Source organism: Nansenia antarctica (genome assembly GCF_963989245.1).
Source record: "Nansenia antarctica genome assembly, chromosome: 1".
Taxonomy (NCBI): Eukaryota; Metazoa; Chordata; class Actinopteri; order Argentiniformes; family Microstomatidae; genus Nansenia; species Nansenia antarctica.
Genome location: NC_137674.1, coordinates 108,493,745 through 108,520,644, shown reverse-complemented (window position 1 = coordinate 108,520,644; position 26,900 = coordinate 108,493,745). Strand labels below are relative to the sequence as shown.

The 26,900-nt window shown below is 46.4% G+C and overlaps 1 protein-coding gene across 1 annotated transcript in view; it reads right to left on the bottom strand.

The window, feature by feature from the left end:
* Positions 1–26,611, bottom strand: part of LOC308156325 (adhesion G protein-coupled receptor D2) — a gene marked incomplete at both ends in the record, with an annotated part of 102,002 nt that extends 75,391 nt beyond the window's left edge. The window contains 20 exons of the mRNA XM_080529664.1: positions 7,274–7,394; positions 8,621–8,736; positions 10,123–10,256; positions 11,080–11,233; positions 11,543–11,645; positions 14,105–14,208; positions 14,865–14,991; positions 15,164–15,222; positions 15,940–16,060; positions 16,623–16,728; positions 17,047–17,208; positions 17,771–17,882; positions 18,406–18,504; positions 18,589–18,747; positions 19,619–19,692; positions 20,964–21,149; positions 22,705–23,367; positions 24,610–24,843; positions 26,034–26,058; positions 26,576–26,611. Of these exons, the coding sequence (XP_080385790.1) occupies positions 7,274–7,394; positions 8,621–8,736; positions 10,123–10,256; positions 11,080–11,233; positions 11,543–11,645; positions 14,105–14,208; positions 14,865–14,991; positions 15,164–15,222; positions 15,940–16,060; positions 16,623–16,728; positions 17,047–17,208; positions 17,771–17,882; positions 18,406–18,504; positions 18,589–18,747; positions 19,619–19,692; positions 20,964–21,149; positions 22,705–23,367; positions 24,610–24,843; positions 26,034–26,058; positions 26,576–26,611 (2,895 nt within the window). The remainder of the gene's footprint in view (positions 1–7,273; positions 7,395–8,620; positions 8,737–10,122; positions 10,257–11,079; positions 11,234–11,542; positions 11,646–14,104; positions 14,209–14,864; positions 14,992–15,163; positions 15,223–15,939; positions 16,061–16,622; positions 16,729–17,046; positions 17,209–17,770; positions 17,883–18,405; positions 18,505–18,588; positions 18,748–19,618; positions 19,693–20,963; positions 21,150–22,704; positions 23,368–24,609; positions 24,844–26,033; positions 26,059–26,575) is intronic.
* Between the last annotated feature and the right edge of the window lie 289 nt (positions 26,612–26,900).

Here is a 26,900-nt window from a genome sequence, read left to right as displayed (position 1 = left end):
TTAACCGCTGTTACCAACCAACCTAGTCAAGTTCTCCTCTCTCTCTCTCTCTTAACCGCTGTGACCAATCAACCTAGTCAAGTTCTCCTCTCTCTCTCTCTCTTAACCACTGTTACCAATCAACCTAGTCAAGTTCTCTCTCTCTCTCTTAACTGCTGTTACCAACCAACCTAGTCAAGTTCTCCTCTCTCTCTCTCTTAACCACTGTGACCAACCAACCTAGTCAAGTTCTCCTCTCTCTCTCTTAACCGCTGTTACCAACCAACCTAGTCAAGTTCTCCTCTCTCTCTTAACTGCTGTTACCAACCAACCTAGTCAAGTTCTCCTATCTCTCTCTCTTAACCACTGTTACCAACCAACCTAGTCAAGTTCTCCTCTCTCTCTCTTAACCACTGTTACCAATCAACCTAGTCAAGTTCTCCTCTCTCTCTTAACCGCTGTTACCAACCAACCTAGTCAAGTTCTCCTCTCTCACTTAACTGCTGTGACCAACCAACCTAGTCAAGTTCTCCTCTCTCTCTTAACCGCTGTTACCAACCAACCTAGTCAAGTTCTCCTCTCTCACTTAACTGCTGTGACCAATCAACCTAGTCAAGTTCTCCTCTCTCTCTTAACCGCTGTGACCAACCAACCTAGTCAAGTTCTCCTCTCTCTCTTAACCGCTGTTACCAACCAACCTAGTCAAGTTCTCCTCTCTCTCCTAACCACTGTGACCAATCAACCTAGTCAAGTTCTCCTCTCTCTCTTAACCACCGCTGTGACCAATCAACTTACTCAGAGGCTCAGACACTTCAAACAGGCTGTCAACACAGCCGCAACCAATCAGCCAATCACGTCAGACGCGTAACTGAGTTTGAAAAATAGAGAAACATTTCTGATGACTGATCCTAAGTGAGGGCATCTCGAGTGTCCTCTGAGACCACGCTCTCACCCTGTCACCCACCACTCCCTACAGCCGCCCATATCCTCATATATATATATATATATATAGAGAGAGAGAGAGAGAGAAGATATATTTATTTGTTTTATGTATATATATATATATATATATGTTACGGTACATGTGGGAAAACTAGGATTAGGGTTAGGTGCTACGTCGACTTGGTACATGCTGGCATGTCTAACCCTAACCCTAATCCTAATCCTAACCCTAACCCTACCCCTAATCCTAACCTTAACCGTAGCACCCTAGCACCTAACCCTAACCCTAGTTTTCCCACATGTACTGTTTTCCCACATGTACCGTAACATATATATATATGTATTATACATTATATAAGATGCATATAAAGTTAATTCATATAATATTCGCAAATACATCGCATGCCCAGCACCCTGATTTAGACTGCATATTGGATTAAAAAAGCTATTTTTCCTAGTCAGTTTTCCTTTGTTTTATTTGCTTCTAGGGGTCTTGTGAGCCGCGGAGGGGGGGCAGTGGTGATGGGGGTCAGTATTGATGAATTGATTAGGTGTCAAGTTTGATTGAGGAACAACAATCTGATTGTAGAAAAGACAAATACTATATCTGATATTATCAGACATCATAGAGCTATGGGATGCTAACCCTCTTCTCACAACCACATATTCTGTACATGACATTATAATATATGTATAATATACTGTATATATTATAATTATAGCATATACACTAACAAATGTAATTTGGATACAAATGCCTTCACTGAGGCAAAAGATTTAAATAAATTAAAAACATGTTTACAGTAATAGGCAGTGAGATGGGGATTGGAGGAAAGGTCTCATCTGCCAGAGTGCACAAAGTAAAAAAGAATATGCGTTTCATAAGATCTATTCCTTTTCATTATCACAAAGTACCAGGATTAACACTTTCTGAAGTACTGCTTTGAGAAGAACTATCTATCTATTCAACCAACAATTTCTAAGAAAATCCAAATGGCACAAAAGTCATCAGTTCTGTTCAATAAAATAGCTTAATAATAATACTGCCATATGCAACTGCTCAAATGAACACCGTTTTTATTGATTTCCCCTACCTTGTTCCACTGTTACAACCAGAAGCAGGACAGTTGAAATGACACTGCCCTCTTGTGGTGAAAACCCCCCAAAACGTTGCCGGTCATGACAGATCTCAGATCTCATCACAGCAGCAGAATTACAAAACACAAAACCCCTCACACGTTGACTGTTCTCCGTTCTCTCCGCTTTACTTTCATGAGAAAACTCGCAAAAGTTCCAGGCCCTTTCACTCTCTGGTTCTCTCTCTCTCTCTCTCTCTCTCTCTCTCTCTCTCTCTCTCTCTCTCTCTCTCTCTCTCTCTCTCTCTCTCTCTCTCTCTCTTTCCTCTCTCTCCCCCCTTCTCTTTCACACTCTCTCTCTCTCTCTCTCTCTCTCTCTCTCTCTCTCTACGCTCTAAGTTATTGATAGTTTGAAGTTATGGGGTAATAATACGATGGACAATGCATGAGTATGAGCCCATTATGCTGGGGTAATGGATAGCTGGGGGTTTGAATGACATTGCACGGAGATTGGACGATGTAGGGTCGCCCAATTTATGGCCAAGCAAACCTCACCCCCCCACACCCTCCCCCTAACCCCCCCCCCATGCTATTTATTTCCAGCTTGATAAGAGAACAGATGAGGCATGGCCATATTTATGGCATATAAGTTCATAAAGACCACAGAGGAAAAAACAAGTTGAAATCTACTCCACACTTCGTGGATGTGAGGGGATTTTTTTTTGTGGCGATCGGGATGGAAGGGATTTAGTTTTTTTAATTATTATGATTTTTTATTACTGTGCCTCTCACCTATGTTGGAGCTATTTGATTATGTTAATTGTGTCTCAAATTAATTTTTAGTAATCAATCAATTCTATGGCTCTGGATGCGATCATGTAGCCTACGTAAGCTATTTGAATATATATATATATTCATTGCAACAATCAATTAGATTTATATTTTAAGGCTTTTTTGGCTTTTTTGGGGGGGGATCGTGAAATACATGTATTATGACTAAATACAAAGAGAGCTTATCTAGAAGCATCTAGAGTATTTACAAGACCCAAACAAAGTCCAGTCACTACACAACTAGAGTATGAAGCCACACACACACACACACACACACAAATAAATATTTAACATAGAAATATACACGCACAAATGTTGCAATGATAAAAGAAAAATTAATTCCTAACAAATGTGAAAAGCATAATCACAATCAAATTCAGTGAAACATTTGGTTTGCAGTGGAGCGCAGCGTTGCGTGCCTGTTTGTTTGTTTGTCTATCTGGTCTGGTGATGTTTAGGTAGGACGGAAAAAAACACAACACTGTAAACACTCAAACAATCTTGTCAACCGGCCAACGGTGGGGGGGAGGGGGTGGGGGTGTGAAAAAGGCTTGTCAACATTATCTGTTTTATTGATTTAACAGTAAAGCCCAGCAGCTTAAGCTTTATGTTGCTTTGGCTACCCAATTGAAAATACAATACCCACAAATAAAAAATGATTTCCTTAAAACTCCCCCTTTTTTTTTATCACCTGCTGGAATCACTTGAAGTTTTGCATGCGTTATTAAGTGCCTTTTCACTCTATCATCTTTATGGGTTTATGATATGATTATGTTCAAGTGGGTTTTTCCTTGTGAAGAAATCAATGTCATTTGAGCAAGCAGACACATCTCATCTGGTTCTGTGTAGGTCCTGTTGTGCTTATACACTGGGATAACTCCCGATTGTCAGTGACACCGAATGATCATTTCATACCAGAAATAATGTGAAAACAATTCAAGAAAAGCTGCGGAATTTGGGAAAACATTTGGGAAACATTTGCAACTGTCAACAACGAACTGCTCCAATACGAGAGTCTTGCTTATTGTACAGTGAAAGAGGAGAGAGAGAGAGAGAGAGAGAGAGAGAGAGAGAGAGAGAGAGAGAGAGAGAGAGAGGGGGAGAGAGAGAGGGGGGGTAGGGGGAAGAGACAGAGAGAGAGAGAGAGAGAGAGAGAGAGAGAGAAAGAGAAAGAGAGACAAAGAGAGAGAGACCGAGAGACAGGGATGGGGTTAGGCATGGGCCTGGAAATCAGCAGGAAAACAGATGAATCCACGTTAAATTGAACACAGGGGACTGCTATTTTCTTCATGTTCCAGTGGAAAAGGCCGGGCTCAGAAAAGGCAGTACAGTACAATTAAAAGATCACAGATACACTCTGGATGTTTCCTCTGTGTGCAGCGCTACGCCGGCGTGACTCACCCAGACACCGCTGATGTGATTTCCGCACTTTTCGCCATCAAACAAACGCAATACTTCCTCCACTAAAAAACACGGCCGTTACGACAAAAATCAAAAGAATCAAAAGAATCAAAAGCATTCCAAACATTTTTATGTCGATACTGGAACTTCACACAGGTGTTCAGTTCCCAGTTGGGATGAGACATAATAATAATAATAATAATAATAATAATAATAATAATAATAATAATAATAATAATAATAATAATAATAATAATAATAATAATAATAATATACATTATATTTCTAAATCATCTAAATTTCAAATACATTCTCATTTCTTTTCCAAATAAAAAAACGCTACTAACATACTAGACATTTATGTCTGGGAGCTTGTTGTTTAGTTAGTTAGTTAGTTAGTTAGTTAGTTTGTCTTGTGTATAAAACTGAAAAACGGAAAATACATAGGCTATATATTTGTTTTATTATTATTATTTAAAACTCTACTGACAACATTCACGCCGTAGAAACCAAAGGCCTAGTAGTAAAGTGATACTATCGCCAGTGTGAACTGAACTGCGCTGCTTCTTCCTACAACACAAGCCAGTGAATAACAGGTCAGTGGTGGTGTCACAGGAGCAGCTTTCTGCATAGCGGGGGGGGGGGGGGGGGGGGGGACGCGGGGTGGTCTGGCCCTCTTCTCTTTAGCCAAAGCCTTTAACGCGGGGGGCTATTATGCAGGAGCAGCTGGCTATTATAGCCTCCCCATCAGCACCCTGACACCACGGCCTGTTCAACCGCTTCATTACTTTCTCCTCAGACCGTAGTGGTTGACCAGTCTGACCCCAACACTCCTTACTGGACAATTGCGGTCGTTTGAAAAATGAATATCCACCCCCCCCCCTGCCTCCACACCCTCCCTCCCTCCCTCCCTCCCTCCCTCCCTCCCTCCCTACCCCCCACCTTTTTTTTCTATTACAAGCCGTGCCTTTTTTTTTTTTACTACATCATTTGATTATAAGGAGCAATAAACACACACTATGGCTGGGTGATCATTTTCTCCCATGACAACGTACGGGGCGGCGGATGCTGAATGGATGTAAACCTTAAACCACAGACGTGTCGGTCACAAGGTGGTCTAAAACACTCCAGAGTCATGTTCCTTATTAGTGAGGAATGGCTCGAAGGAAGAAGGACAATTCCTTTATTCAGTTTTTCTACACGGCTAGCTACCGCTGGCTACTGCTAGCGACGGGTGGGATTTGCTCCGTTCAGCTAAAAATGGGGGAAGCGCTCCTCCAGCCAAGCTGTGACTTCATCCTCAACTAATAAGAAGTCTGCATTAATTATTGTTGTGATATAAAAATGTAATTAGATGTGAGAGAGAAACTGAACTATTTATAGAGAGAGTTTGCTTAATGATCTAACCGGCTAAACCTCTATTGATTTCTCGTTAAATATATGGCTCAATTAAAGACACAACTGATTAAAGATGACTACAAATTGCAAAGCAGGATGGCTACATTGCAGAGTGGAGCGCCAGGGCGGACTGCAACCAGAGAATTACATGATTCTCTCTCCCCGCGTCTTCACGAGCCAAAAAACAAGTAACACTGGAATTAATGTTTTCATGTGAAAACCAATATTTCTCAAGCCCGTGTTAATTATGTGTGAGGGGTAAAATTGAGGCATATCACCTCATTCCTGAGGTATAACAAAGCCTTGAGCATTCCTATGTTTGTATGGGTTATTAGAATGGAATTGATAATAGGGCCACATACAGTATGTTTTTATGGAATTACATTTGATGGGAATTAGATTTTAAGAAACTCATCATTGCTATATCATACATTTCTGTGAGAAATGATTTACTATAATCACACATGTTTTTTCTGTGACTGAAAAAAAGACTCTAAAATAATTATCCAACTGCATCAAATAAATGTATGATATGTTTATAACACTATAAGCTATACATGCCTTCTACTGGCATAAATGCCTTAACAAGGGACCTTCACAGAAACAAATATAAATAAACATAAAAAGCCAATAGTGTATTTCTTATAGGTGAACAATTGCGAGTTATTTACCAACACGAAGAAACCGAAATGAACAATAACCAAAAAAAAGCGTAAGACTTTTGTTTTGAAGCAGAGCATTATTCATTTCTCTTTACACTCCTGTCTCTCTGGCCAATAAACCGACAACCTTGACAGTTTTTTTTTGTTCCCTGACTAAGAAGTCACAATGTATAATGGAAAAGCTTTCCAATTTAACAGAAACACATTGGATGTTTTCTTGGTAGAGAGAGTCCCTTAAGAAATCTTATCAGCCACAATTATTGATTTATATCCTTTCCCCCGGTCTCATCTGTGTGTTAAGTTCTAATAACACGTCCATATACTGCAGAACCGGAGCTGGTGCAACAAGAAGGGTTTCAGGTGAAACTTGAGCCGCTACCATCAAAATGAATGCCAATTGGTCCTCTTGTACCAATCAACAGTTCATGTGTCTGCCCCCCGCCCCTGCCCCCCCTCAATGTAATCTTCCTTTTAAATACCTGTTTGTCTACTGTACGAAGTACACACACTTGGGTAACACTGTGGAAGTGGAGCTATCTCAGGAAATAGAGAGACTGAGTGAGTGTGTGAGTGAGAGAGAGAGAGAGAGAGAATGAGAGAGAGAGGGAGAGATAGAGAGAGAGAGAGAGAGAGAATGAGAGAGAGAGATAGAGAATGAGAGAGAGAGAGAGAGAGAGAATGAGAGAGAGAGAGAGAATGAGAGAGAGAGAGAGAGAGAGAGAGAGTGAATGACACTGGATGAGTGTGAGAGAAAAAAAAAAAGGGAAAATGAAAGACAGAAGAAAAAACAAAAAACAGAAGAGTGAGTGAGTGAAAGAAAGAACGAAAGAGAGAGAGAGAGAGAGAAAGAGAGAGAGACAGACCCACACACAGTGTGTGTGTGTGTGTGTGTGTGTGTGTGTGTGTGTGTGTGTGCGCGCGCGTGTGTGTGTGTGTGTGTGTGTGTGTGTGTGTGTGTGTGTGTGTGTGTGTGTGTGCATGTACCTGCAGTGAGTTGAGCAGGATGAAGATGTAGGCCATGGCGATGGAGAAGGGCACCAGCACCCCACACAGCCAGGTCAGGCCCAGGATGGGCAGCAGCACCAGAACAGCCTTCACCGCGGCCCTGGGAACACCCACACACCACCCCCGCCCCCGTCAGACACCACCTCCATTACCACACCAGCCCTGACCTAGCCACCTAGCCACCTAGCCACCTAGCCACCGCCGCTACAACACACTCACATCCACCCCTAACCCAACCCAGCCACCTCTCTACTCTCACACAGCGAGAGAGAGAGAGAGAGAGAGAGAGAGAGATCACATTTAATGATCACTCCGTGCCCTGTGCTCGACTCATCGGACTGGCTGGCTGGCTGGCTGGCTGGCTGGCTGGCTGGCTGCTCGCGGGCCCCAGCGGGGGCCTGGTTGGCACCGGGGGGCGGCGGGGCGGGTCATTCCAAGCACAACAGAGGAGTGGGGCAGCATGGTTATTCTCACGCAGCGACAATTTCCACAGTTAAATCGACCTTAATTTTCTGTTTAGGATGAAATTACCCTTCCCCTGTTCAGGTGCCGGGGAGTTCGCTAAACCGCACCAGCTGTGAGGCCAGGAACGACCGGGCACGGGAACTAGTTTATTCAGCGGAGGAATGTGTTTTGGTTTCCACTGGAGCTGCCATCGGGTTGGCCCGGCTAAACGCTCAACACCTAACCATTGATATCCCTCCACAGAGTGTTCACTGTGGAACCCTCCACCGCCCCCCGGGCCGCAAGGAATAACATTTACACCTTCCGAACGGTTTCCTCTGATGGATTGTCAACAAGGGGGCTTCTGGGAAGGCATTATAACTGTACAGTTGTGTCATTGTTGTGGACCGTAATTTAGTGCCCCCCGGTTCATGGAAATTAATAAAAAACTGAGGGGGGAAACCAAAGATATAGAGAAAAGTGACAATGATAACGTTGACTGATTTGAGTTTTTAATCTGAGCACCGCTGAAGATGACACTGGCACACACACACACACACACACACACACACACACACACTTCACTAACAGTGTGTGGACATTTCAGGGGAAGAAGAAACACACCAACACACACTTAACTACCCTCTGTACCCCTAATCACGTTACGCTAGGTACGTTACATTACAGACTAATAACAACAACAACAACAACAACAACAACAACAACAGAAACAACAATCTCAACCAACCGCGTAACGAAACAAACCTACATCCTGTTGCCTTGGATGAGGCACAAAGAGACGCCTTGTAGATAGAAAACACCCTTCCCTCCCCTCTGCACGCAGTAAAAAGCTGATGAACATCGCCCCCCGGTGGTACTGACCGGATCTGCTCGTAGGCCTGCTCCACGGGGCTGCTGCCCATGGCCAGCATGATGGACCTCCGCTTGGCGGTGGAGATGGTGATCACCACCACCCGGGTCAGAACCATGATGTTCACCTGGAAGAAGGGAGGGAGAGAGAGAGAGAGCAGAACTCGAATAAACAGACGCTGTGAAACGATTACATTTGTATTATTATTTGTTGCTGTTGTATAGAGCCATTTACATTTTTTTACATTTTTGGCATTTAGCAGACGCCTTATTCCAAAGCGACTTACATTCGATACATTTGACTAAGCAAGTGAATCATCAATCCACCAGTCGTAGCAGGAAGAATAATCCAGCTCAGGCCCGGGGCCATTGGCAGTCTCTGTGATAGAAGGAACAATCTTCTTCTATCACCTTCTTCTAATCTTTTTTTATTTGATTTATATATATATATAGACACTGGAGAAACAGAGAAACAGTACAAGGGCGGCAATAGAAGTTTTAGGGGACACAGTAAAGGGGAAAAGCGGGAGATCGCCAACCGCTCTCTCTCTCTCTCTCAATGACGCACGTTTATCTCCTGAGGAGGCTCAGGTTAGCGTTAGGCCTAGTTATTTGCATTAGTTGTATAGCTGTTGTATCTCATTCTCTGAGGAGACTCAGGTCAGCATTAGCCCTGGTTATTAGCATTTGTTGTATAGCGCCAACCGGCATCTCCTGTCCTGAGGAGGTTCAGGTCCTCTGGCGTGTGCAGGAGTCTGCTGAACGTGTTCTTACCAGTCAGTGGTGGCCAGGGCCACGCGCTCAGGGGGAAACATATCATGTTTCAGATGTCTATTTATGTCTATCTTTATTTGATTCTATTATTCTATATGGTATGTTACCATGGTGATGTTGAAGATGAGGGTACGTTACCATGATGATGAAGATGAGGGTATGTTACCATGGTGATGTTGAAGATGAGGGTACGTTACCATGATGATGAAGATGAGGGTATGTTACCATGGTGATGTTGATGATGAGGGCATGTTACCATGGTGATGATGAAGATGAGGGTACGTTACCATGGTGATGAAGATGAGGGTATGTTACCATGGTGATGTTGATGATGAGGGCATGTTACCATGGTGATGATGAAGATGAGGGTACGTTACCATGGTGATGAAGATGAGGGTATGTTACCATGGTGATGTTGATGATGAGGGCATGTTACCATGGTGATGATGAAGATGAGGGTACGTTACCATGGTGATGAAGATGAGGGTATGTTACCATGGTGGTCAAGATGAGGGTATGTTACCATGGTGATGATGAAGACGAGGGTATGTTACCATGGTGATGATGAAGATGAGGGTATGTTATCATGGTGATGATGAAGACGAGGGTATGTTACCATGGTGATGATGAAGACGAGGGTACGTTACCATGGTGGTGATGAAGACGAGGGTACGTTACCATGGTGGTGATGAAGACGAGGGTACGTTACCATGGTGGTGATGAAGACGAGGGTACGTTACCATGATGATGAAGATGACGGGCCCAGCGAAGCCCCAGATGACGCCGTTCTGCACGCTGAGCCAGCACTGTCCGTCCGCAGCGTACCCCCCCGGGGCGGAGGCCAGCGTGATGGTGACGATCAGCACCGGGAGGCCTGGGGGGGGGGGGGAGACACACACACACACACACATCTCACATTATTACATTTACATTTTTAGGCATTAAGCAGACCGTGACGTCAGAATTATAAGGTTCTATCTCCATTTTTGTCAAAATTGAGTTTACATAATCTGATCCATTAGGTGTTTATTAATACCTGTGTGGTGTTATTTTTTAAATGTTGATTTTTGTTGTTGTTGTAATTAATCAAATACAAAGGTTCCATCTCACAAAACATAATGGAATGTAAAAACGTTGACGCTCAATATCTCTGAACTGCCCTAAACGGAGATAGAACCTTGTCATTCTAAGATCACGAGACGCCTTTATCCAAAGCGACTTACAACACACACATTAGTCTAAGTAAGTGAATCATCTATCCACCAGTCATCGCAGGAACAAGTGATCTATGCCTAACAAGACCTATCTATGACCAGAGGCCTTTGGCAGTCACACTGCTAGAAGAAGGATTTTTATTTTTATTTTTTTATTTTTATATACAGTAGAGATGCGTACAAATGAACAGGCGGATGGGGAGGTCTTCAGGAGGGATAGTTAAGGTGTAGCCTGAAGAGATGTCAGGCTGTGTGTGTGTGTGTGTGCCCAGCCTATCAGGTAGTAGTACTTCATGTGTGTGTGTGTGTGTGTGTGTGTGTGTGTGTGGTCCTACCCCAGCCTATCAGATAGTAGTACTTCATGTGTGTGTGTGTGTGTGTGTGTGTGTGTGTGTGTGTGTGTGTGGTCCTACCCCAGCCTATCAGATAGTAGTACTTCATGTGTGTGTGTGTGTGCGTGTGTGTGTGTGTGTGTGGTCCTACCCCAGCCTATCAGATAGTAGTACTTCATGTGGCGGTCCTCGCTGAGGTTGACGGTGACCACCTTGCTCCACAGCAGCAGCCCCTCCACCAGCATCCAGCTGAACGCCGCCATGAAGAACAGGTGCAGCAGGGCCGCCACCAGGGTACACGCCACCTAGGGGTCAGGGGTCAAAGGTCACTGTGTGTGTGTGTGTGTGTGTGTGTGTGTGTGGAGCAGGGCTGCTACCAGGGTGCAGGCCAGGGTGGGGGTCAAAGGTCAAATGTCACACACACACCACAGACCACTGAGAGACTAGCCACTGTGTGTGTGTGTGTGTGACTGTGTGTGTGTGTGTGTGTGTGTGTGTGTGTGTGTGTGTGTGTGTGTGTGTGAGTGTGTGTGTGTGAGTGTGTGTGTGAGTGTGTGTGTGTGTGTGTGTGTGTGTGTGTGTGTGTGTGTGTGTGTGTGTGTGAAGCGGCCTACCTTGTTGTTGATGGCGGACCCAGAGCACAGCAGCACCACCTGGGCACAGGTGAGGGCGATGAATAGGTTCCTGTGGATGGAGGTCCTGTCTGACCTGGGGATGCTGTCACACACACACACACACACACACACACACACACATACACACACACACACACACACAGTCATACAATCGATTTGACATGACGTGCCTTTGTATAATAGTTAGTTGTGTGTGAGTGAGAGTGTGTGAGCTTGCATTTATGCGTCTGTGTGTGTGTGTGTGTGCGTATGTGCGTGTGTGTACATGTATGTGCATGCATGCCTGTGTGGGTGCGCGTGTGCGTGGTGTGTGTGTGTGTGTGTGTGTGTGTGTGTGTGTGTGTGTGAATGCCCGTGTGTGTGTGTGTGTGTGCCCGTGTGTGTGTATGTGTGTGTGTGTGTGTGTGGATGTGTGTGTGTGTGCGTACATGTGTGTGTGTGCGTCTGTACTGTCCTAGGCTGATTTAGCTGTGACCGAGCCATGAATCTCCTGGTCAAATCGTCCATTCAAACACACCACTGATTGGGATCTCCCTAGATGACCCTTGGAGTTAATTAACTCCAGTGTAATGCCACCATAAACCTTCACAGTACCCTCCCAAGGGGGGGTGGGGGGGGGGAACAGAGATAACTAATTACTGCATTAGCGCTGTTCAATACTGATTCCTACTTAAAACAGAGCTCTGTTGACGGGAGGGATTCCAACCGCGTGTCTGGGGGGAACAGCGGACGGTGGGGGGGGGGGTCGATTCCATTTCAATTCAGCCGACTCAGGTGAGAGGAGTTTAGACTTCATCTCAATGAATGGGTCGTTTTCATTAGAACAGAATCGACTCTTTTAATCCGAATCGATTTTGACTCTTTGACTTCTGTTGCCGCGGAGATGTTTAGGTCAAGGTTTTTTCATTTTTGCGAGCAGTTCCACAAGTGTGCGCTGTGTGGATGTCGCTGCTACTTTAACACTAGAACAGCCACGGGTGGGGTCATTCGACTCATTGAATGTTTTATATCTTTGCACTCCATCAAATTTCAGGACCCTCCTTTCATGACTTTTCCTAGATATAATAATAATATATAATAATGACAACCCTAGGGTACATAAGGTTGCAGAGAAATAGGAAATGTTAGAATAGGTATAGCATAGCATAGAGTACAGCACAGTGTTCTATCTGTACAGTATAGTATAGTGGATAGTGTACATAGCCTTTATTTATGTAAACCAGCTCCTTTCCCTTCTTGTTTTTTTTAGTTTTTTTCTTTCCTAGCACCAGGGGAGCCACCCCTCCCAAATTTCGTTGTTTGGTACCTGTACTATAGCAATGAAAATAAAGACCATTCATTCATTCATTCATTCATTCATTCATTCATTCATTCATTCATTCATATGTTCGTTCTACCACCCAGTATCCTTACATTTTCAAAATCACATCAGGATAAGATTGTATAAAGCTGTGTAGGAGGGCAGGCTAATTTACAGGACAACCAACTAGTGGTCGTTGTGTGTGTGTAGCAGCTTCCCATTGTAAAGACTATGGTCATTTGACTCCCCCGAGGCGGCTTTTATAGTAGGTAAAATAGACGCGGCTGTTCTCGAGTTAAGCCTAGTCCTGGGACTAAATCACACTTTCAGTGTAAAATCTCCAGATTAAAAATCTTTTTAATCCAGGATTGTTTAATTGATTGATTGTGTAGCAGAGAATGAGGTCTGCGCTGTAGTAGCGTGTTGTGTAGCAGAGAATGAGGTCTGGCTGTACTAGCGTGTTGTGTACCAGAGAATGAGGTCTGGCTGTCAGAACTGCAGAGTCACTAACTACCCATCTTCCGTCGGAGACTGAAGACCCATCTCTTCAGGTTACACCTTAACTGCTCCTCCTGAGACATCTACTACCCCCCAACACTGCGTCTCCTGAGACACCCGCTTTTCCCCTTTACTGTGTCCCCTAAGACTTCTACTGCCCCCCTTGTACTGTTTCTCCAGTGTCTGTATATTTAAAAATAACGAATAAAATTATAAATAAAATAATAATATATATATTATTATTTTTTATATCAAGGAGACTGCCAATGGCCCCTGGCCTGAGCTAGATTACTCTTCCTGCTGCAACTGGTGAACTGTTGATTCACCTGCTTAGTCAAATGTATTGATTGTAAAGCCCAATGCACACAGTGTGCGATTTTGTCGCACCGCGAATTCGATTCCACTGTTTTGAATGAGACAATGCACACGGCGTGCGATGCGATTTTGTCGCACGACAACATTCGATTCTCCATTCACGCCCACACACTTTGGTGGTGTGAATTGAGAATCGAATGTTGTCGTGCGACAAAATCGCACGCCGTGTGCATTGGCCTTAAGTCGCTTTGGAATAAGGTGTCTGCTAGATTCCAAAGATGTAGAAATGTGCCCAACACTCACTCCAGCACAGTGAACAAACATGTAGAAATGTACACAACACTCACTCCAGCACAGTGAACTATAGACCCAACACTCAGATAGACCCAACACTCAGATAGACCCAACACTATAGACCCAACACTCACTCCAGCACAGTGAACAGCATCAGCGTGACCACCAGCGCACAGAGAGACGCCCCGGAGCCGATGAACGTCAGCTTGGTCAGGATGAGCTCCTCTTCTGGACTCCACTGTGGGACACACACACACACACACACACACACACACACACACACACACACACACACACACACACGCACAGAGACACACAGTAGGCCAAGTCAACACACACTCTTCATATATATTTACAAAAAAGCACATAGACAGACACAGACACACGCATACGCACACGCACGCACACACACACACACACACACAGACACACTGTCTTCATAACACACTCTCTTCATATATAGATTTACAAAAAAGCACACACACACACACACACACACACACACACACACACACACACACACACACAGGACCATGTGGATGAATGAGTGACTTTGCGTGGTTCTCTAAACATGCAGTGACCTCTACTGGACAATGTGGCATACTGCACCTTGTTGGTTGAGCTTGATAAAGACAACTCAATACATATCTATCTAACTATCCATGAGCGTGTGTGTGTGTGTGTGTGTGTGTGTGCGTGCGTGCGTGCGTGTGTGTGTGTGTGTGTGTGTGTGTGTGTGTGTGTGTGCGCGTGCGTATGCGTGTGTGTGTGTGTGCCTGTGCATGCGTGTGCAGGTGTGCATTCACTTAAACTAGCTTCTTTACATTTGTCATCTATCTCGCATTTCCCTTATCGCCTTTCCTCCCTTAGAAACGAACGGCGTCCCTTAGTCACCTTGGCCTCCATGTAGTTCATGAGGACGGCGAAGTTAGTGGTGTGGTTACAGAAACAGGAAGTGACATCAGAGCCCGTGTAGGTCACCCTGCAGCCTTCGCTGGCCCAGCCTCCGGAGAGCCCGGTCCTGTGAGAGGGTCCGTTTCACAACAACAACAACACCTCAGAAACCAAACAACAAGACGTCACTCCCAAACATGTACACAACATTCAGGACACTTAGGGTTCCTAATTCCAAACTGACATGTGACACCCAGGGGACTTCCTGTCTGTTGGCTGGTTGGTCATACCATACTTACATCAGGCTGAAATTCCAAAAGGCGCAAACGGGCGTGGCGGCTCTCGGAGAATACTCCACCTAGAAGAGAACCAGATGTTTCGGTCTCGCGCCCTCCTCCTTCACCAGAGAAACCCAGAGCCAAGAGCAACACAGGAGCGGTCCAGGGGACTTATACTCACCAGCCTGGGCCAACATCTCGACGTTGTGGATACAGTACACGTCAAGTGGATGACACATGGCTGTATAATGTTTTTGAGAGTTTGGATAAGAATGCTGATGATTCCCCAAAGGGGTTGCTGCTATTCCCTGACCGCCGTTACCACGACAACAACTGGAATGGGTTGGCAGGAAGTTGGTGTTCTGTCACTACACCAGCTGAAATATTATTATAATAGTATAATGTTGTTATTATTATGATATGATTTGTTGGGACCAGGGGACGTTGCCTAAGAACAGAAACTGAGGAACACCCATGCGTCGTACACTGAACGAAAATATAAACGCAACACTTTTCATGAGTTGAAATCAAAGAGTCTAAGAGTTTTTCTATGTACACAAAAGGCCTATTTCCCTCAGATTGTTGATACCCCATCCACCTGACAGGCGTGGCATATGAAGATGCTGATTAGACAGCATGAGTATTACACAGGTGAACTTTGGCTGGTCTATCTTTGTTCAGTGTACATGCAATACACCTCAATCACCTAAAGACCCCCCCCTCACGCCCACCATACGAAGAAGGTAGGCCGGTACGTACAAGGTGTGAGGAGGAGGAGAGGGTGTACTGGTACGTACCAGGTGAGAGGAGGAGGAGGAGAGGGTGTACTGGACCGCCACAGGGATGCTCTGGGCCTGGGAGACGTCTCGGACGGAGGCTGAGATGACCGCAGTTGCCAGGCGACCAGGAGGTCGTCCACTACGGGGAAACACCAAGACAGCTCACGGTTACACCGGCTGGTTCTTATAAATAAATGGTAAATGGACTGACTTATATCTTATATATAAGGGCCTTTATCCAAAGCGCTTTACAACGGCCTCTCATTCACCCGTTCACACACACATTCACACACCAATGGCGGCAAGCTACCATGCAAGGCGCCGGCCCCGCTCACTGGGAGCAATTTGGGGTTCAGTGTCTTGCCCAAGAACAGTTCGACATGTGGCCAGCCGGGCTCGAAATTAGCTCATGAGCTAACTCTGGCACATTTACATCGATGTGGAAACTGATTTGTTGATTAATGTGCAGTGTCCCTGGTAAATAAATAAATACAAAAAGACGTGCGCACATTTGGTACTACAGTACATTACTACATTTGGTTGTGAACGACAACGACAGTTGAATCTTATCTCAGTCTTAACTTATCTTCTGTGTAAATGATTGAATCCAAATAGGTGTAGCCTAGAAGAGTAGCTGGACGCTCTAGAGCTGAACCCAGATCAGAGGATGACATGTGAGTGTGTGAAGGGAGAGATCAGACCTGTTGTCAGTCTGGTCCTTAGATGAAGAAGGCTCCAGCTCCATTCTAGACTGGACCTCCATCAGATGGCGGTAGTAGGTGTGGATGAACATGACCTCCTTATAACCTGAGGGAGCGGAACGCAGGATGACACAGACCAACATTCAACAACTCTGAGATGTGTGTGTGTGTGTGTGTGTGTGTCTATCATTGTGTGTGTGTGTGTGTGTGTGTGTGTGTGTGGGCGCATGGTCATATGTGTGTGTGTGTGTGTGTGTATCATTGTGTGTGTGTGTGTGTGTGTGTGTGTGAGTGTGTGTGTGTGTGTGTGTGGGCGCATGGTCATGTGTGTGTGTGTGTGTGTGTGTGTGTGTGTGTGTGTGTATATCATTGTGTGTGTGCGCACGTGGTCATGTGTGTGTGTGTGTGTGTGTGTGTGTGTTACCGAGGGTGTGTAGTCTCTGGACCTCCGTGTCGGGGATGAGCAGCTCATCCTGGCTAGCGCTGGGGCTAGCGGTAGCGCTGGCGGCGTGGCTGCCCAACACCGAGGGCTGGAACACACAGCTACAGCTCGGCTGGGACAGCGTCCTGCCCTCGATGTGCACGTCTGGGAACACAGAAATAAACGGTAAACGGACTGACTTAAGCCTGGTACACACATAAAGATTTTCTATATCTTAACAGATTTTTCTATCTGAGAGAGACCCCACACATGAAGATAAAAAGACAATTTTCTGAGCAGATTGTTGGGAGAATTTGACGCTTAACACACCTCACACCACAGGATAATCTTGTAGGATAATCTTTAGAGCCATCCGATAATCGTGCGTTTGCGGTTCTTGGTCGGAAGAGGGGAAATTGGGCCAAAATCGGCCAGATTATCTTTATGTGTGTACCAGGCTTTATATAGCGCCTTATTCCACAGAGCTTTACAACGGCCTCTCATTCACCCGTTCACACACACATTCACACACACATTCACACACCGATGCCGGCCAAGCTACCATGCAAGGCGCCGGCCGGCCCGCTCATTGGGAGCAATTTGGGGTTCAGTGTCTTGCCCGAGGACACCTCGACACGTGGCCAGCCGGGGTTCGTTGGAACCGCTTGTGGGGATAATAAGTCTCCCACGACTCAAAGACAACAACACACAGAGGCAGCACAGTCACCTATGTTCTTGGTTGACAGCGTGAAGCTTTTCCCGTCCGCGGCTAATACGTCCGCTAACGTTCCCGCCATCTTGTCGATGCTCTCCACCACGGTGAACGGCCCCACAGCGGCCTGCAAGCAACACCACAAGAAACACAAAAACACATCAATACCTACTACTATGGGATCTAGAGCCTTTAGCCGTTCTGCTCCCCGCCTCTGGAACTCTCTGCCCCCTAACATTCTGGAACTCTCTGCCACCTAACATTCTGGAACTCTCTGCCACCTAACATTCTGGAACTCTCTGTCTCCTAACATTCTGGAACTCTCTGTCTCCTAACATTCTGGAACTCTCTGCCACCTAACATTCTGGAACTCTCTGCCACCTAACATTCTGGGACTCTCTGTCTGCCACCTAACATTCTGGAACTCTCTGTCTCCTAACATTCTGGAACTCCCTGCCACCTAACATTCTGGAACTCCCTGCCACCTAACATTCTGGGGTCCTTGAGAGCCTTGAAAGGCGCCCATAAATAAAATGTATTATTATTATTATTAATAATACCATCTACTTAACAACAACAAAAATGTCTCAAAAACACCCCCATCAGAGCACATTCATTCAAAACCGCTCATGGTCAGCCAGACGCACCCCATCCTCTGTCAGATCCAGCCACTGGGCGGCCATTTTGGGGTCCAGGATGTGGCTGGCCATTTTCAGGTAGTTGGTGGCGATGGAGACGATGGCCTCGGCCTGGGTGGAAGTGGAGGAGGTGGAGGTGGAGGAGGTGGAGGTGGAGGAGGTGGAGGAGGTGGAGGAGGAGGTGATCTGGGTGGCCGCGGCCAGCTCCATCATCTGGGTGAGGAAGAGGATGTCCGCGGGGGTGAGGAGGTCAGAGCCGCCCTCCTCCAGGACCCTCAGCAGCGCGCCGGTCAGGTGGTCCTGGGAGGCCAGGTCTCTGTCTGACGACGCGTTGGCGCTCATCTCCTCTATCACCTGGAGGGAACGAGACAGAGAGAGACAGAGAGAGACAGAGAGAGACAGAGAGAGACAGAATGAGACAGAGAGAGACAGAACGAGACAGAGAGAGACAGAGAGAGATAGAGTGAGAGACAGAACGAGACAGAGAGAGACAGAGAGAGACAGAGAGAGAGACAGAGCGAGACAGAGTGAGACAGAGTGAGACAGAGAGAGACAGAACGAGACAGAGAGAGACAGAGTGAGACAGAGAGAGACAGAATGAGACAGAGTGAGACAGACAGAGAGAGACAGATAGAGACAGAGAGAGACAGAGAGAGACAGACAGAGAGAGATAGACAGAGAGAGACAGGGTGAGACAGAGAGAGACAGAGAGAGAGACAGAGAGAGAGACAGAGAGAGACAGAGAGAGAGAGACAGAGAGAGACAGAGAGAGACAGTGCGAGACAGAGCGAGACAGAGAGAGAGAGACAGAGAGACAGAGAGAGACAGACAGAGTGAGACCCTAACCCTAACCTACTGTACTAACCTACTGTACTAACCTAGTGAAAGAGAAGCATGGTGGATTCACATGAGTCACAGTTCTAATTCCTCACAATGTGAGGCTTTATAGGCAACTAGGATCCCTCGACAACCACAGCGGGACGTATCACACATGAAACTACTTATTGTCTATGTCTTGGGAGAGGGTTGTGAACATTTCTCCGGCTAAATATACACTCTGATACTCTGATACAGTCTAGATGTCTACGGTACTCGGGGGGGACGTGGATATTGATGCCATTGGCTCGCTGGTTTGGATGCTGAGGCAGGTCTGCTGTGGCTGCCTGTGTGATTGGTGATTCAGTGAAAGCTAATAGACAACAGCTGGGTGAACTTTCCAACTTACAGGTCTGGCGAGCGGATCCTCGCTGACTTTGGTGAAAAACTTGGTCTTGGGAAAGCCGAAGACATCCAATCCTTCTGTGATCAGACGTGGGGGAGGAAAGAAAATATCAGGGCGAGACGTCTCGACACGCAACTGTATGTAGGACACATCGCTCCGTTCTGATTTTTCCAGACTACCGTAATAATGATTTCCATGACTTTGTTCCATGTCAACAACTCGTAACAAAGTCCAAAGGCAAACACAAAGCCTAGAGTCAATACCAGACGTTGACGGCTCTCTTATGCTGCACACATGATGGGACAGAACACACCTGACTTACCACCTGTCAAGCCAATCGTCCCATTACTTTTGGGTACCTGAAAATTGGGGGACTATGCATACAAAGTGTTGTCATTTCTGAATGGTGAAACCAACATGTACACAAACACCATCACATAGAAGATGACAACCTCATAGTAATTGTTTTGGTAATCCAGACCCCTGGAGCAAAGAGCCAAAAAAGGAAAAAATGCTTCACTGTTCCAAAGATCTTAAATCAAGGCAATTAATGCTTTTTTTTTTTTGTCCGACTGCACTAGTTTTAAGATATATTTGTATTTGTTTTAAAAGAACATTGGCACGTGAAAATATCCTGTGCTGTTGGCAGATAATTTAGCTTATTTTAAGTTATTTTTTCCCTTATTTTTTCTTCTTGTTTTTAAGCGCTGACTTGTTGCAGTGTATAACACACTTCAGGACTCTCCTGGGCAGGTTTTCCACTACACTGGAAGCATAACCTAGACTACAGTCTAGAATATTCTTTAACCCAGGCTTTTGCTCCAACCAAGCACTAACACTTGGTCATTTAAAGTATGTAGTGATGATTAGTCAATGAGTAGAGTGTGGTGTGTGTGCTGAAGCTGAGAAATTCCTCAACACCCTCTGAGTCATCAGACCAGCGTTGCAGAACCCTGAACCAGATGGTGCGAGCCTGAGAATTTAACTGACTTTTATTTTAATTCCAAACCCTAAAAACCCCCTAAACCCCTAATAAACTTGAACTTGAAAGAGATACTGTTTATTCAGTGCATCCTTGAGACGGGTAGGTAATACACTCAAGGATGACTATTGTTTTCATTGACTGATTCTTGTTTCCGAACGGCCGATCCTTGTTTTGAATGACTGATTCTTGTTTTGAACGACTGATCCTTGTTTTGAACGACTGATCCTTGTTTCGAACGACTGATCCTTGTTTTGAACGACTGATCCTTGTTTTGAATGACTGATTCTTGTTTTGAATGACTGATTCTTGTTTCGAATGACCAATTCTTGTTGTGAACGAGTATGAACAGTGTGATGAAATCACCTTTCTCAAACTGGCAGACCGCCCCTCTGGACGTCTCACACACGTCCAGGCCCCAGCTTCCATTCAGGGGGTCGACGGTCACACACTCGCCGTCCTGGGGCTTGTAGACCACCTCAGAGGAGAAGTTGTGGTAGGCCACGTCCAGGAGGGAGGACAGGAACTGGCCCCCCGACTCACTGCCGTTTCCTAGTGAGAAAAAAAAAAAAAGTAGATAATATATAATGGGGCGGCTGTGTCTCAGGAGGTAGAGGAGCCGCCGTCTAATGATCGCAAGGTTGGAAGATCGGCGGTTCGAGTTCGAGCCCCGGCTGGCTGACCACATGTCGAAGTGTCCTTGGGGCAAGACACTGAGCCCCAAATTGCTCCCAGTGAGCGGGGCCGGCCGGCGCCTTGCATGGTAGCTTGGCCGCCGTTGGTGGTGTGAGTGTGTGTGTGAATGGGTGAATGAGAGGCCGTTGTAAAGCGCTTTGGATAAAGGCTTTGGATATAAGTGCAGTCCATATAAACCCTCCAACGGTTGGACGAGCCCTTACATACCGAACTTGAGGATGTCGAACGGCCAGATTGACATAATGCAGAGCGTGTGTCTGCCGGGCTTATTTGTTTGGTTTTCCATGAGGTCAGAAACGAGTCAAAGCTTGCCAACGGTCTGATAAACCAGAGGAGAAGGAAGGGGGCCTTGGGTCGGTCTGGAGGTTCTGACGGACCGCACAGAGACTCACCATCTGCCCCCGTGTGACTGTGTTCTCTAGTTCTTACCAGAGGGGGAGAGGAGAGGAAGGAACTCGAGCCGAACCGAAGTAAGTAAGTCGGCGTGACTCACAGGGGTTGACTATGTCAGAGGGGAGTTTGTTTTGAAGGGTGGGATCCAGTATTACGGCACACATGAAATATTTACAACCATTAGGTCTCAGTTTGCCAATTACAACTTGGCCACCGGGTCCTCTATTCATGAGGAGGCTGCTGCTGCTGCTCGCTGCTGCTGCCTGGGAGAGAGACGGGGGGGAACCTCCTCTGCCATCGGCTGCTCTGGAACTCATAATGTCAGTAAGCCTGAATCACAGAGAGAGGAGGGGGTGGGGGGGGGGGGGGGGACTGAGAGAGAGAGGGGGGGGAGACACAGAGAGAGGAGGAGGGGGGAGGGGGGGGTGAGAGAGAGAGGGAGATACAGAGAGAGGAGAGGGAGGGGCTGAGAGAGAGAGAGGGGGAGACACAGAGAGAGGAGGAGGGGGGGGGTGAGAGAGAGAGAGAGGGGGGGGGAGACACAGAGAGAGGAGGAGGGGGGGACTGAGAGAGAGAGAGAGAGGGGGAGATACAGAGAGAGGAGAGGGGGGGGCTGAGAGACAGAGCGGGGGGGGGAATAGATGTGAGGGGGAAGGAGAGGGGGATGGAGAGAGAGGGAGAGAAATAGGAAATAGGAATGCAGAGGGGGACAGAGAGTGTGAGGAAATGAGAGCGAGAGGGGGGAGAGAAACACACAGAGAGAGAGAGGGGGGGGGAGACAGAGGGAGAGAGACACAGAGAGAGGGGCGGGGAGAGAGACACAGAGAGAGAGAGAGAGAGAGAGAGAGAGAGACACACACACACAGAGAAAGACACAGAGAGAGAGAGAGAGGGGTGGGGAGAGAGAGAGAGGGGCGGAGAGAGAGAGAGAGAGAGAGAGAGAAAGGCAGGTATAGTCTGGACGGTTCAAATCAAACCGTGTCCTCCTCCTCCCCGAGGATTCCTCCTTTTTTTTTACCTCCGCACGGCGAGTCTGCCCAGACCTTCCCGAGGGAGGCCTCTATCTCCAGGGCGACCGTGCTCCACTCGAACGCCAGCCCCGAGGCCGCCGCGGCCCGCGAGGAGCACTCCCTCTCCACGGCCGCCACCTCGCCGTCCTCCAGCGCCCGGGTCCACACGTGCAGCTGCGTCACGCTGCCCGAGAACGACTCGGCGCTCTTGAACGAGCCCCCGAACGTGTCCTGCTCCTGGCCCACGATGAACAGGCCGTCGGCCCCCACGTCCCCCCCGCCGTACAGGCCGTCCCCCCGGCCGACCGGCGCCCCGTCGGCGAAGAGCGCCCAGCGGCCCCCGCCGCCGGCCCGCGACCAGCTCACGCACACCGACCGCCAGGAGCCGTCGTGGGGGAAGGCGTCCTGGTAAGGGCCGTGGGTGCCGTGGAGGAGCAGGGCCAGCTGGACGACGGGCCGGTCCGGGCCCCCCAGGGTGGCGCGGAGCTGGAACTCGTTGATGAAGGAGCGGACGGAGTAGGAGAAGACGGTGGAGACGCCGAGGAGGGCGGGGTCGAAGCGCAGGCGCAGGCAGACCGTCACGGCCGGCATGGAGGGGAAGCGGTGGAGGAGGCGGGCGTTCTTCCGGTCCGACCGGCCCGCGAACTCCAGGATCAGCGTCTGCGGGGACGCTTCTGTTTGTGGGATAGAGGAGAGAGAGGGTAGAGGGTAGAGGGTAGAGGGTAGAGGGTAGAGAGTAGAGAGGAGAGGGTAGAGGAGAGAGGATGTAGAGAGGAGAGACGGTAGAGGGTAGAGAGGATAGAGAGGATAGAGGAGAGAGGAGAGAGAGGGTAGAGAGGATAGAGGAGAGAGGAGAGAGAGGATAGAGGGTAGAGAGGAGAGAGAGGATAGAGGAGAGAGGAGAGAGAGGATAGAGGGTAGAGAGGGTAGAGGAGAGAGGATAGAGAGGATAGAGGAGAGAGGAGAGAGAGGAGAGAGAGGATAGAGGAGAGAGGAGAGAGAGGATAGAGGAGAGAGAGGATAGAGAGTGAACTGTTGCATGCATTATACAGTTTTGTTTTGTTTTGTTTTTTTCACAATATGTTTATTGAACACAATAAAGTTTCCATTAGGGATGCAACCTCAGCAAATATGTTCAAGTCAAGACTAAAAACCCATCTTTTTAATATTGCCTTTAAATTACTAAATAATTAAATGATGATTATATAATGATTGGAGCACTTTGAGCTGCAGCGTTTGCAGGAAAAGCGCTATACAAATAAAAGTTATTATATTATTATAATTATTATATTGTTGTCATTTTCATTTTCATACACCAACACCAAAAAAACTAAGTAAGAAAGAAAGTAAAACATGAAATAACAAAGACCAGGGGGGTATTCCATCAACGTCGCTAAAGGAAAATCCAGGCTTATATATAACTCTCTGGCGAGACTCATCAGAATAAGCCTGGATTTGGGGGGAATACCCCCCAGAAACACAGACCCGTACAACTTAATCAATAGCATCAGTATTGGATTGAATAAAAAGAAAAAAGAAACTTTCCTCCACTTCGTATTAAAATATTCCAGCCTACATGTTATATACAGTTACTGTAATATCCCCCCAAAAAACAACAGCCTGGAACCACACATAAAAGGACCGATATTACGCAGTTCGATTTTGCGGTCGTATTGTAAGTTGTAAACACTTGGGGAAACACTTATTCACTAGACCGTGTGGGGGGATTACACGGCGATGTCGTCAGTCCAATTTAAAATCTATTAGTCATATTATTTCGGAGTTTCTGGGGTTTTTATTGCCCCGAGGCACACACACACAAAGACCCTACTGTTAGAGTACGAGAAAGTGCCGATATTTCAATAAAAAAGCGTCAGAAATGGCACACTGAACCGAACAGAAACTGAACTCACTCTTCAAGTGTGTCATGATTTTCCTGGCGATCCAGACAGGCTTGGTGATGTTCAAGGACATCAAGAAGCTGGTCAGCTCACGGTTCTCGAAGGCGTTGGCGACGGTGGCGAGGGACCCCGACCGCTGGTCACAGAGGCGTCCGGCCCCGTGCCAGGGGAGCCTGACGGGGACGTACTCGTAGTATGACTCATCGTAGGTGAACAGGGTCCTGCTCTCCACCGTCAAAGCTGTGTCTGATTAAAAGAAGAAAAGAGGGGGAGCTTAGGTGGCGTAGTGGGTTAAGCATGGTCAACCGCAGGGTTCCTGGTTCGATTCTGGCCGGCAGGACATATCCTGCTTGTCATCCCTTCTCTCTCTCTCTCTCTCTCACCCATCCTTTCTGTCATAATCTATACTGTCTCTATCAATAAAAGGAAATATACGAGTGGGACTACCCCACTCGGAAAAAAGAAAAAGAAGAAAAAAAGAAGAAAAAACACAGCACTGTTTCATCTCAAAGTGCTTTTCCCTTTCGATGTCTCATGTCCTGTCTCCTGGCCTCCCTCTCCACATACGTCAGAGGTTCCTGGGGCCTTGTCTGAATACCTGACACGCATCCTTCTGCCCTCCCTTCCTTGGATAAAAATCACCTATCTGGGGGGTATTCCATCAACTAAAGGAAACAATCCAGGCTTATTTTTATAACTCTCGCGAGACTTACTCAGAATAAGCCTGGATTTCTCCTTTAACGACGTTGATGGAATACTCCCCTGACATTATTGACTTCATTGGGTGAAATCAATACGAGGAGAAGCTTGCTTCGACCGATCCGTTTACCTCAGATCTGTGATGGCTTCGAGGAAGGACACCGTTATTAGCTATTCAAACAGTCCCATGGTACCAAGGCGCAAGGGACTCGCTGTAAACTCCTCTCTACTAATGCTTTTAGACAGGGAGGGAGGCCAGAAACCTGAGAGAAATACTTTTGGAGATTCTCCCAGTAAAGAACCCAAGAAAGATGGGTTAGTGGAGCTGCTCACTGTATAGAAAAAGATTATGAACTCCTAGGGAACAGTACGATTTATACAGGCTGTCATTGCGCAACGAGAGCAAAAACTTCCTGCTCTTTTGGACTGGTGTTAAAGCATGTTCCTGGTCAGCGGTCAGCGTTTTACATGATCTCAGCATAGTGAGGGATTAATGGCCGGCGACTGACTGGTGAATTAGCTGATGGAGTAACGCAGAACACATGCTCGGCCGCAGCCTACTCCGTGTGGTGAAGTCATATGTTTTTGTAATTATACGTTATCTAAAACAGAAAAAAACTAAAAAGCTGAGAACTTTATCATACGTGTCATGCAGAGGTCATCATGCAGGGATAGGTCTATTCTGGACACTACACCTCTTCCATGGTCACAGGACAAGGGGTCAAAGGGCACCGTACCTGATGTGCAGTGATGAAACCAAATCTGTGAAATGAAAGAAAAGTGTTTACCAACCTGTGAGAGTTTTTTTATTTTAATGGTGGGTCATATTTCATATTTCAAAAATGTTCCTACAATGTTTTAAGATGAATTATGACACTTCCTACACACCCTTAGGAGAGATAGACTATGGAATATGATTTCAAAGATAACACACAGCTCTTGCCTAAGAGGTGGTAGACTTAAATGACCTGACATCAAGTCCATCATCATACATTCATATGTATCTGTTGTTATGGTTGAATACCAAATCATGTTCCTAGTGCACTGCACATGGCGAATAAAGTTGAATTGAATTGAATTGAATGTATTCGTGAGTGTTTCTGAGTGGGCGTTTTAAAACAACATTGAGTTCAATTCACCAGTTGAACATGATATTATGTATTTGCACATGGAGAGAAGTGTTTACGTGCGCATCAGAAACAAATCAACAATTGTTTTTAGGTTAAAAGAAAAGTAATCACATATCGAATGAATTATGAATGAAAATGGATGTACTTACCAGTAAATTCGGGTATATTAACCTAAACCACTGCATCCTGTCAAGAACAGAAAAACCGCCAGCTTGATCAACTTAAGTTACTGTTGTACAACAGAGAAAACAACACTGCAGGAGTTTTACATCATCTAATGATATAAGTACAAGTATAAGGACTTAAATAAAAAGTATTTTTTACTCAAATGCATCGTCGTACCTGAGTCAGACTTGGTGACCGATGGTGTCCAGAAAGTTTCCAGAAGGTTTCCAGTGCGTCCTCCTCATTCCACCTCCATCGAGACTTGACGATCGCGTGATTTTACTAAGAATTTCAGTCCATCAAGCGCTA